We start from the raw sequence: 12,540 nt of genomic DNA, 5'->3' as shown, positions 1-12,540 counted from the left end.
CGTACTGTTCTTATTTACACTATTTGTACAAAAGTTTTAATTTTTGAGCTTTCTAAATCCGATCCGTATGCATACGAACTGTTCGCCGAATTGCGTTAAATAAAATAAAGATCGATTCAAGGCAGAATAATCTACATCTGAATTACTGTCATCAGTGTTATTGTAAGGGATTAAATTTTTAGGGAGAGAGATTTATTCTAGGTCAGTCGGGAAGGCTTAATTGAGGTCCATTCAACTGAGATATTGGTAAACGGTCAGCAGCCGGCGGCTTGATCGAACTTCTTTCTGTTATTGTGGATGTAATTACAGTTTTTGACAGCCTTGTCGCTAGTTAATTGATAAAAAAAATATTCCTAAATAGAAGATTTCAGCAATTAACGTCTGAATATTAGTAACAAAAATTCGACTGATAAAATAATAATTTACCGCGCCGATGACAAGATACACTGTTGGCCGTAAAGGTAGGTATCGAATTAATAAGTATTCATAAATGTAAATTAGAACAAAATTTATAACAAAGTAGTTTTATAAATGCTTAATAGAAAATAATTAAATTAATTCACCTTAAATTGATTACTATTTGATATACAATAATACGGTTGTATTCAACTGCACTGTTTCAAAACGTTCTTGAATTGATCAGACCCACATCCGGAGATGCGGAATGAAGCATGGAGCATTCGGAACGGTCCTGAGATAGTCTATAGAAGGTTCACAATGAGTCCAATCACGCGGCAGCAACTTCCAAGACCTTCTGAGAGGCACGTTCTCTCTCACTTCCGAGTTTCCAAATACTTCCAGTTTGATTTAGATTTAATGCGAATTCGTGATTTTTCGTTTTTATGTATTTTGAAATAAAAATATCCTATAGCTTTAATTCAACACAGCAGCTCACGAGAAGCTTGGTGTTGAGAGATTACCACAGCAGTAGAAGTCTCAATTGGAATTGTAATAACGTAAGCACTATTGTAGTACCCTTCAAAACAGAATGCATAATTGTTGTACGGCAGAAAAAGAAACTATGGTGGAAACTAATCGTGCGAGCTCATAATAAAACGCTATAAAAAAAATTCCTTCATTATAATGCACACTCAGACTCTGAATGTAAAATATCTTGATCAAGTAATATATAATCTAAAAAATAATCAAATAAAATTTACAATCTTAATAACGCGTGTTAATTATTGTTCTGAATAAAAACTAATTCTCATCTCAGCGAAAAGCAAATTAGATTTTTGTGAACAAAGAAACGAAATACTTCTTTAATTAAAACATTTAAGGTCGCATCTATGAAACAACGAACAAAAACATAGTTTACTTTTTCTTTTTGAAAAATTCTATGTAGGTAATCGAAGTACGCTCTGATTCATAACCGTATTAAGCCGGGCGTATACCTTTTTTTTTTTTTTTTTTTTTTTTTCCTACCTAAGCTGAGAGCCTTGAGAGGCTATGTCAGCGTAACCCTAACTTTAGTAGGTGAGCTCACGGGGCTCAAACCTGACGATGTTGCTAACACGAACCCTAGCAAGAGTCGTGCTTCGCAGAATCTACCACCGGATCGGAAACGCGACCCACTGAGAAGATCCGGCGAGAAACTCAGTGGGCTGTGTCTGAGAGTTAATTTACTCGTCGAGCCCTTCGTCGCAAGCGACGGGTTCGACGAGAACGGTGACCGGTGCTTGAAGTACCTAAAAGCACCGTTAGTGGATCAGGAGGATCCGAGATGACGTGGACGTATACCGATTATAACGAGTAGATACACATGCTGGGAACGGAACCGATAGCCAAATAAACTAGCAAACCGCATCGATTACCTGTCAATGGCAGCCCAGAACCGAGTGACCGCGCCGTCGGTCCGAGACCGTCCTGCTTCTATACCTATTACATTTACTACAGTATTACACCGATATTATTCGGAAACGTCTTCCAGGCCTTTCTTTAACCACTACATTTATCTGAAAAAACCCCAGCTGAAATTCAAGTATATACATACTGCTTAGTATTTCCTTCGGTTTTCACGATCGTAATGAATTAATTTTTTACGACATAATCTTGCATTTCTGGTTCTAGTGCTACAATTCTCGTTTTTTCCAGTTCTAGTCGTATGTAACCACGGATACCATAAAGTATTAAAATCGTCGGAAATAATATACTGACAATAAAAAAGTGCTAGATTTTACTTTTGCAAGCTGTTCTGCACGCGTTTTACGCAAGAGCACCCGGGTGACGGAAGGCCGGCTATCCTCGACCCACGCTGGTTCTAGCCCAGCGGGGTATTCCGTAGGATAACTAACTCTAACCGGCACCATCTAGGCGGGCTTCGGACAGAGGGGCCTGCCGACCGAGAGGGCTGGTGGTCGTGGCGCCGACGACCGCCGGTCCGGCGTCCCGAGGGGGAGGGTGATGGGAGAGATGTGCTCCGCACTAAACGCTTCACTCGCCCCTCTTTGCCTTTTCATGAGTTCTGTCTCATGAGAGGCTCGGACGTGGGTTGTTGAGCGACAGGAGGTTTTAGTCGGTTCGACTCGGACATACCCCGCCCGCCATCCCCAGTGGAGGGTGGGAGTCCGGCGATTTCCTCCTGACCAAAAAAAAAAAAGATTGTACTTTAGTAGTTTTAATAACATACTTATTGTTAAGGCAATTATTTAATGCTTGATAAATTTTATAACCGAGCAATTCCGAATTATGAATACTCACTTCGAACGTTGCGAATGTGACGCTAAAAATTCTCGAAGAATTTTATTATTACCGTGTTAACAGTACAATAGGGGAACTTTGTCTTAACGAAACTTTTCTACTTTTAATAAGAGAGACCCATTCATCGCGTACTTTCCTTTAGTGGGAAAATGGGTAAGAAGCAAGGATAGCTTTATCGCTACAACCCGTGACACAAGAAAATTAAAAGTGCGAAGTCATGGTTGGGCTATCTCAGAAAATAGGGTGACTATGCTTCTGCTAACTTAATTAATTGGCTCTTAAACCTTCAAGCGTCTGAACTAGCAAAATGATAGATTAGTTATACTCGTAAACTGATTGTGCAAAACTGTTTATTATTTTGAAAATAATCCATTTTTTTTATTTTTAGGAATGACATACAGGAATCTTAATTTGATTTTATCACAGAACATTTCACTAATAAAATTGTTGTTCTTGTTTTTAACCTCATAATTACCTTCTGTTAGATAACTACCAGCTTTTGTAAAAATCTTAAATTTCTAATAATTCTCATCCAAGTGAATGCATCATAGTTAAATAATTAGACAAAAAAAAATTATGTTTCAATACTAATGAGAAAGCACTTAGCTTAACGCTCTTTTCCAACTCGACAAAAATAGATATGTAAATTACTGAAAAAGCAAATCGACTGACATCGTAGTATAAGCCTATTGTAGATACATATAAAATTTACGAAATAAACAAAGTAAAGTGCGTTGCTCGAATGACTTCTGTAGACAGGTCCTGAGATGTAAAAGCGGGTGCTGCGCCCCCTCACCACTGTGAGTGACATTAAATCGATACATTTACGAGAAGCGTGGCTTTCACGCTCGTTCCAATAATGTTGATAAATGTCACGCTAATAATCAAGTGCTATATACTGTGTACTTACATTGGAATAAGTTTGAAACATTCCTGAATTTTCCTAAATATTCACTACTAACATAATTGCTTACATGGGTGGACGACCTCACGGCCCACCTGATTGATGCTAAGTGGTTACGAGAGCCCATAGACATGTACAACGTAAATGCTGCGACTTACCTTAAGATATGAGTTCTAAGGTCTCAGTTTCTACAGTACAACGGCTACCTTACCCTTCAAACCGAAACGCATTACTGCTTCACGACAGAAATAGACAGGGTGGTGGTACTTACCCGTGCGGACTCACAAAACATTCTACCACCAGTAATTACGTAAATTATATTTTTGCGGGTTTGATTATTATTACACTATGTTATTCCTTCACCTTGGAAGTCAATCTTTGAACATTTGTTAGGCAGGTTAGCGGTAGGCAGCGGCTTGGCTCTGCCCCTGGCATTGCTGAAGTCCATGGGCGACGGTAACCACTCACCATCAGGTGGGCCGTATGCTCGTCTGTCTACAAGGGCAATAAAAAAAAAGTACGTATTTCATTAGAAAAATTAGTTCTTGCCTGCGGGATTCTAACACCGTTGCATCGCAAGAGATGAATGCACCGGACGTCTTATCATTTAGGCCACGAGGATTTCCCACGATATATTCGAGGCTTCGGCCTAATATCTTATGTTGAACACTATTACGTTGCTATGTCGATGAACTCGATAACCAGTTCTATCAATATCAAGTGGCTCATAGTTCAATGCTGAAAATATATATACCTATAAATTAATAATACAGAACTATATTATTATAAAAAAACATTGACAGACAATACACTTCGACAACATCGTCTCCTGGTTTTCCTTTGTTTTTCCACCTTTTTTATAATTATTTAGTAGCTATTCATACAAAAAATTTGGCACAGTTGTTTTCGCTCACCCTTACAAGAAAAAATATCAATCAAAAATTTTCGCCCACTCGGCGGTGGTATATAGTTCAAAAAAAAGTTAGAAAATAGTTAAAAGCAATGTGGTGGTACTTTTTGATACTTTTTGGCTTAAATCAAAGAATACAATAATAAAAATCATGCCTCACCTGATTGATGCTCCAAGTGGCCAAAATTATTTTCCAGTGGTTTTTTGTCGACGAAATAACGACGTCAATAACTTCACAGTGTTAATTGAAAGTCCGAATATGGTATGTGATAGCGAAAAAAATAAACGAATCTTAGATTTATTTGAGTTTGATTTTAATTATTTTTAGATAGGTAACGTTGCGTATTGCGCGTACAGAAGCGGGAATTTGAATTGGTTCTATGAGTTCCAAATTTAAAATTATGTTATTAGTGAACCATCTTTGGAATTCCTACGCCTTCAAAGAGAATTCATTGAATCTCAACGAAGCGGTGTCACAGGCGTCTAAACTCTGAATCGAAAACCGTGATGAAGATGATAAGACACTCGTTAAAGTATGTATATAAAATTTATTTATTGAATAGCAGTACTCGTTGTCTGTCTCTATTAATAAACAAAACCAGAAAACTACCTCTCGTGATCCTCTCCTCGTGATGCCAAAGCCATGAACTAGCATAAACAAGCACAACAAGAGCTTGAACGCGAAATTTATTCTACAGAGACCAAAGCGTAAGACATACATCGAGTAAGCCTGTAAAGAGTGCAAGAGACAATAATTGTTCTATTTTAATATTATGCAAATTAGACGTTTTCGCGGACGACTTCCACGATGAAGGAATAATGTCAAGCAATAAAATAAAACCCGCTTAATTTGTAAATTGACGTATTTACTGGTTGGTATCAGGTATTTATTGGGCGTATAGTAAACCCGCACGAGCAGGTATTTCTGCCGCGAAGCAGTCGTGCATTCCGGTTCTGAACCGCCGTTGTGTAATACAATTGCAATTTCGACCTCAGGTCTCAAAGTGGTTTTTAATTATTCACAGCGTAGATGGAGGAACAAGCTAACGGCCTACTAAATTGTACTCACTATGTACGTATGTAACAGAATGAGTCGTGAGTTTGCTCACACATCTATACCTATATAAAAATGGTAATATTTAATTTAATAAAGGTTCTTTGAACACACTTTTTAGGGTATTTTGTAGAGTTGAACAATGTTGAAATATACAATTTATTTAATGTATATAAATGATAAAGTGTTCAAAGTTAAATTAAATAATCTAATTCTTAGTAAAGAAATCGACTTTTGTTTTGTACCACAAAATAAATTCCGTTATATAGTGATACAATCCTATCTGATGCGTGTAATGGAACGAAAGACAAACAGGAAAAAAATATTTTTAGATATTTATGTTAAAAGAATTGATAAATTCAACGACTTTGCTGTTACTAGTATATCGTTATATTGCACTAAAAGCAAATAGACTTCACACTAGATCATGAAATAATTTAAGCGTTATTCACACAGATGGTAGGAATTAGGATAGATCATGTTACAAGCCCGCATGATTACCAACCAATTTCTTGTTTCTGCAGCACAGTAATTGTAAGTTGTGATTTCAAGGTTAGGATAGCGGTCAGTTTGACTCAAAGTCAGTGACTTCACATTGTGGGATTTATAGGGCTCCTGTCTCTGATCGCTATTACACTACTGGAGAAGAAGCCTGCAACATGCATAATTGAAAAAGCCCGGAGAATACCATTACCTAATGAGTTTTGAACTGAGAGCATAACATCATAATCTAAACATAACTTTGTTAAAGAAGTACAAGTATCTACATATCTTTGATCTAATTCGAAAACATATTTTTTATTTGGTCAGGAGGAAATCGCCGGACTTCCGCCCTCCCCTGGGGATGGAGGGCAGGGCACATCTCTCCCATCACCCTCCCCCTCGGGACGCCGGACCGGCCGTCGGCGCCACAACCACCAGCCCTCTCGGTCGGCAGGCTATCGGGAGCCCGCCTAGATGGCGCCGGTTAGAATGGGTACGGAAAGGTATAATACGCATATTATAAGCTGGTTCGTTTCATTTTCCAAACGAATGATTTTGATTTGAATATTTTATGAAAAACCGCCTAGATGCTAATCACACTTTAAGAGGAACGGAGAGTTTATCAAAAATAATAAGATTTGGCCAACGAATGACTACATATATTAGTTCACTGACCTAGAATGAATAAAAAATGTACTTTTTTGCCGCAGTAGTTTCGTCTTTCTTCAATCAAGTTGTTATTGAACATTGAATTGTAACTCATATGAGGCTAGTTTTTCTCCCCTACCTAACCGTTGGTAGCCTAAAGGGCTATTCCAGATACGGACTGGTAGGTGAGCTCACGGGCTCAACCTGAGAGAATTGCTAACACTGGCCCTAGCAAGAGTAGTGCTTCGCTGAATCTATCAACAGCTTGGAATTGCTAACCACTTTTTTTTTACTTTTTTATTTTATTGCCTAGATGTTTGGACAAGCTCACAGCCCACCTGGTGTTAAGTGGTTACTTGAATCCATAGACATCTACCGCACACCCTGAGTAATAAGTTCTAAGGTCACAGTACCTATAGTTACAACGGCTGCCCCACCCTTCAAACCGAAACGCCTTACTGCTTCACGGCAGAAATAGGTGGAGTGGTGGTACCTACCCGTACGGACTCACAAGAGGTCCTACCACCCGTAATTACGCAAATTATAATTTTGCGAGTTTGATTTTTATTACACGATGTTATTCCTTCACCGTGGAAGTAAATTGTGAACATTTGTTAAGTACGTATTTCATTAGAAAAATTGGTACCCGCCTGCGGGATTCGAACACCGACGCATCGCTAGATACGAATGCACCGGACTTCTTATCCGTTAGGCCACAACGATTTCTGTTATTTGTTATTTACTAAAATCACAATCATAGATTATACACTTAATATCACAATGATGAGCTACAAGGTCGAATTATCAATGGGAGAAACGGATAAAAGTTACCAGAGCTAGAATTTATCTGATTTCGAGAAATTTAATAGTTTAGAATATCTTACTATTTACGATGACTTTCGAGTAATTTTGCGATAATCCTCATTTTCTCCGTATCCATTTCATTTTAGGCCTTTCACATCTCATTTCTAAATGCAGGTACTTTAAATAACTATTGTACAATAGCATCCGAATACTACCAGACCAGGTTAGTTTTTAGTTAATATTCAAAAAATGGTCTTTGAGCTCGAAATGTAACTAGATATTAATACTCTTCTGCACTTGTAAGCAGATTGAAAAGCGATTTTTATATTTACTAATCAGGCCCATTAGTCGTATTTGAGAAACAATTGCTTATTAATGGGACATTACAGCACCACAGCTATTTTGAACTATACATTTTTTAAGCTTAGTACTTTTTCTTGTTTGAGTACCGGCAGCACTGCTAAGCGACGCGCAGTCCGCACCAGCTGTCATATTTATTTATTAAATTACAATTTTGTCAACTTGCGGGTTTTGTACCGTAAGATAATTATTTGATTTAGTTCAATTGTAACTATAACAATAAACGCATGATTATATCGTCATTCATCTTTGTTTTCAAGGCGCAATGTAACAAGCGTCAGACATGGACCAACAGTTCTCATTGTCTTGGAACAATTTTCACGGAAACTTAACGAAGGGATTCGCCGGCTTATTGGGCAACAGCGAGTTCGTCGATGTTACAATAGCAGTTGAAGGGCATTTACTACAAGCCCATAAAGTGATATTATCAATATGTTCGCCGTATTTCAAGAAAATGTTCCTAATGAATCCGTGTCAACATCCAATAAGTGAGTATTTTTCTAAACAAAAAAACCAGAAAATACAAAAATGATTCATACAGCCAATAAAATAGCTTTCAGTATTTCTGGAGACATTAAAAACCTAAACATTTTAGCCCAAAAAACACAACTTGTAATTTTAAAACATTCTAATGTTCGTATAATTTTTGTATATGATATTTTCTTTTTAGTTGTTTTAAGAGATGTCACTCACAAAGCAATGAGAGATTTACTACAATTTATGTACCATGGTGAAGTTAGCGTAAAAAGAGAAGATCTCACTAGTTTTATAGGTACAGCAGAGGTTTTGCAGATCAAAGGATTAACAAACAAAGAGGTATAGTAAAATCAGAATTTAAAAAAAAAAAAACATTGATTCCATCTCATCTATTTTTCTTAGATACTAAAAATCTGAACACTAGTGACCACTGTGTGGCTCACAGCTTGTTCAGCTACTTAGGCAATTAAGTAAGGTGCATTAGAATGGTTTCAAAAATAATGGATATTGTGGTCAATGGCATTCTGTTGCTCAATACTGTTGAAAAAAGTTCTACGATCAGTGTTTAGGGTAATGGTAAACACCAATGTGTATTAATATAGCAATGGCAATTAATAACCATCTAGTTACTGGTGGTAGGGCATCTTGTGAGTCCACTCAGGTAGGTACCACCACCCTGCACATTTTTGCCGTGAAGCAGTAATGCGTTTCGGTTTGAAATGTGGGGCAGCCGTTGTAACTATTCTGAGACCTTAGAACTTATATAGAATAGAACTTATAGAACTTATATGTCTAGGTCACTAGGCCACTCATGGTGGCAGATACCAAGTGGGCCGTGAGCTCATCCACCCATATAAGCAATAACAATTTAATTATTTATTTATTTATTTATTCCTACTGCGTTTAAATATAGGAATTCTAAACATAAAATCAAGGATACCTTGAACTGGAATGATAAAACAAACAATCAATCTATTGAGTTACATTGGAGAAACATTTTTTTGACAAATATTCCCTTGAGGATTAATTATCTAAAAGAAATTTGATTATAACACCATAAATGATTTTCCACAAACAGACCTTAAATCATTTCAATAAATATTCCATGTGTACAACCTGTAAGAAGTAATTGGTTTTCCCTATAATTTTTCGAAATCTTTATTTTAGACTGAAGAAGAAGAGATTGAAAAAGAACAAAATTTATCCAAACAAACATTGGAGGCTCAAAACATTCTAGAAACTGACTCACACAATACAGAAAACTATGATCATTCTGATGAAACAACTAACAGTGAACTTATTCTGCTCAAACAAAGACAGTTTATAGAAAAATTGCAAAGACTAAGTAACTTGAAAAGGAAATCTGAAGATTACCTACAAAATAATTATTTTGACGTTGCTAACTCTGAAAAGAGGCCAAAAATAAAAGAGAAAACTTACAATAAACATAACCATACAGCGTTACATAGTAACAATTTTGATAAAATAAAAAATATTTATGATGAAAATCCAGTTGATATCACAACTTCTTATAATACTCATGTTCAGAAGAATAATAATGAGATAAATGAAAAAATTAAGGAACAACTTTCACCTGAACATAGGTTAGAATTGAAAACTGAATGTGACGATGGAGACATAGTTGTGACTGATCCAGCAGCTTGTACAACTCCAAAAAATTATGATGTTGCCAGAGATATGTCTAAAGATACGGTGCCAATAGACTATCCATCACCACAAGACAGTAAGTAGTTTTCAAATAAACCTAAATGGTTGACCCGTTCTTACCTATTCCTAGGATACATGAGGCTAGTTTTTCAAAGTTACAAGCTAGAACAGACCATGATTTAAAGCCTATATGTTGGCTATAAGGAAAGTAAAAACATATGAAAAAATAAGCAGTTGGCTATAGGTTAGACTGGTATTCCATAGGCATTTCTTCATATAATACAATTGTATTAGTTTTCTTATATAATTACTACCCTAAAAATAGATATACTATAAATCTGTATAAAGTGATCAGTGAGTAGCATACTAGCTTACTAGTAGTAGGTATATTTGGAACAAATCTTGTGTCCCGATTATTACTATCCAGGCTCTAAAACTTTTGGTTAAGTTAATTAATTAGCCTAAAGCTTATATCTTGAGTAATTTTCATTTTTCAAAGATTTTGTTTTTAGTTAGTATAAACTTCATAAAAATCTAAAATGAACAATTAAAAGAAATTAAAAGATGGATTTAACGTAATTCTACTTTGAGAGTTAACTGACTGACACTGAACTGGACTTGTAATTTAGACTGTGTCTACTTAATTTACTTAATCCTGTGTACAGCGGTTGTGTTTCATGAAATAAAATAAGACAGAGATTGTGTTGAAAATGCAATCATTTTATTAGTTTTCATAAGGCACTTTTTTCTTTTGCATTGGTTTCTATGAAAACACGATGGCATTTTCAACATTATTGAATCTTATATTTAATGTTTCTTTTAACAATCTATTATCATTGAATTGAAAATGCCCATCGTGATTTCAGATACGGGTTTAAGTTCGTTGTTCATGGATCTTAAAAATTTAGTGAATGGAAAGGTGACTAATATGTTGAGAAGTGGTGTAAGTGAAGAATATCCAAGAAATTTGACTGTGGAACATCGTCTTGTCACAATACCACAGAAAGAGGATGGCAAAAAGAAATATCCACAAAGATCTTGCCGTCTTTGTTGGAAAATTGGAAAACGAAGGGATACGCGTTTTATGTGTGGAGCTTGCGAATTACCATTTTGCAAGTCACCATGTTTTGAAATACATTTTAATGATGTACTCAAAGTATCTCAGTTGCAAGGAGACTATTATGCTACTTAGTTTAGGGTTTGTTAGCAACTATAATTCCTCTAAAGAGGCCAGACAGGTTTATAAGATATTTGCGGGCAAATTCGAATTAAATTTTGAATCATAGATTCAATACCAGTATTGGGACCAAAAGGGCAAGATCAAAATTTATGAGTTACATATTTTGCTACATTAGGTTTACTTTAGGATTAGTATACAAAATATCACATATAAATGAAGGAGTAATAAAGGTATCATGTTGCACAATAAAAAGTAATCCACTGTGATAAGGACTGCTCTCAAGTGCCAATTACATGAAAAAAAATATTTTTAAAAAGTTCATAAATCAAAATGTTGAAAATTTTCCTCATTTGACTAGTGCCATGAGTTTTACTGCCATATCGTTTATGAACACTTTATTGCTCATATTCTAGTCTATTTATTGTAAGCTTTTACTGTGTATGTTCCAGTGTGCTTTATACTATTATCACGATTTGACTTATTTGTAATTGATCTCTATAAGAGTTTAAGGATTGATAATTTGGGTGATTTAAAAATGAGATTTACATTCCTATAAAATTTGAGTGATCTTTTTTGTAATTTAGTACTCTAAAAGACATTAAATTGATATTAAATTGAAATGTGTGATGTTACTTAAGCGTGTTTTACTGCAACTGAATGTATTTTTTATATCCATATTTGAATTAAAATAAACGTGTTTAACGAATGAATAGCCTGCTTTTATTTGAACAGAGACAATATAACAAATTAACTTATTAAAGTACAAAAACTGTAACTCATACATAAATAATCGGAACATCGGTAAAATTAACGGTCTATTTATTCTTAAAAAAATTTGATTGCAGGTGCCCTGTCATTGGTCGTGAACGGATCTAGTGAAAACCAACTGTTACCTGTGCGGTATAAATACATTTACAGTAGGAAAGGTCACAAACAATTGGTGCATATGAACTTTGTATATACGAAACATTCTACGACACATGGAAAAACTTCGTGGCGATGCGTTCAGTACTTCTCATTAAATAGGTGTCCCGCTACGGTGGAAACCATAGAATCTATGATATATGCGGTGAACCATCAACATAATCATGAGGACTGCATCGAGAAACTATCTAGAAACAATGTTTATGAAATGAATGTTTCGCCAAAACAAGAATGAATCTCTGTACATAGTACTAAGTTAAGATAAATGTAAAGTTCCTATGAAATATAATTTGTCGAATGTATTAATTAATTCAGCTAATTACAATAGTTTTTGTACGTAACCTTTAGGTTCATCTAGTCAGAAAACACCTAAATTAAAAATAATATTCATTATATAATATTTTAAAAATAAGTAAATATAATATGAT

General features: G+C 35.5%; 1 protein-coding gene across 3 annotated transcripts; it reads left to right on the top strand.

Annotated features, from left to right (window-relative positions):
• The first annotated feature begins 7,930 nt into the window (after positions 1-7,930).
• LOC114241347 (uncharacterized) lies at positions 7,931-12,490 on the top strand. Of its 3 annotated transcripts, XM_028172157.2 has the most exons (5): positions 7,942-8,041; positions 8,124-8,351; positions 8,534-8,679; positions 9,508-10,084; positions 10,875-11,898. In XM_028172157.2, exons 2-5 carry the CDS (start codon positions 8,147-8,149, stop codon positions 11,198-11,200), a joined length of 1,254 nt encoding a protein of 417 aa, XP_028027958.2. In that variant the 5' UTR covers positions 7,942-8,041; positions 8,124-8,146; the 3' UTR covers positions 11,201-11,898. The 3 variants fall into 3 exon arrangements, with proteins under 3 accessions (XP_089584483.1, XP_028027959.2, XP_028027958.2); XM_089728357.1 differs by having other exon boundaries at positions 7,931-8,351; XM_028172158.2 differs by lacking the exon at positions 10,875-11,898 and adding an exon at positions 12,034-12,490 and having other exon boundaries at positions 7,936-8,351.
• The last annotated feature ends 50 nt before the right edge of the window (positions 12,491-12,540 follow it).

Source organism: Bombyx mandarina, chromosome 06, assembly GCF_030267445.1.
Source record: "Bombyx mandarina strain Sakado chromosome 06, ASM3026744v2".
NCBI classification, from domain to species: Eukaryota; Metazoa; Arthropoda; class Insecta; order Lepidoptera; family Bombycidae; genus Bombyx; species Bombyx mandarina.
The sequence above is the reverse complement of the archived record's forward strand: the minus strand, read 5'-3'. Positions and strand labels throughout refer to the sequence as shown.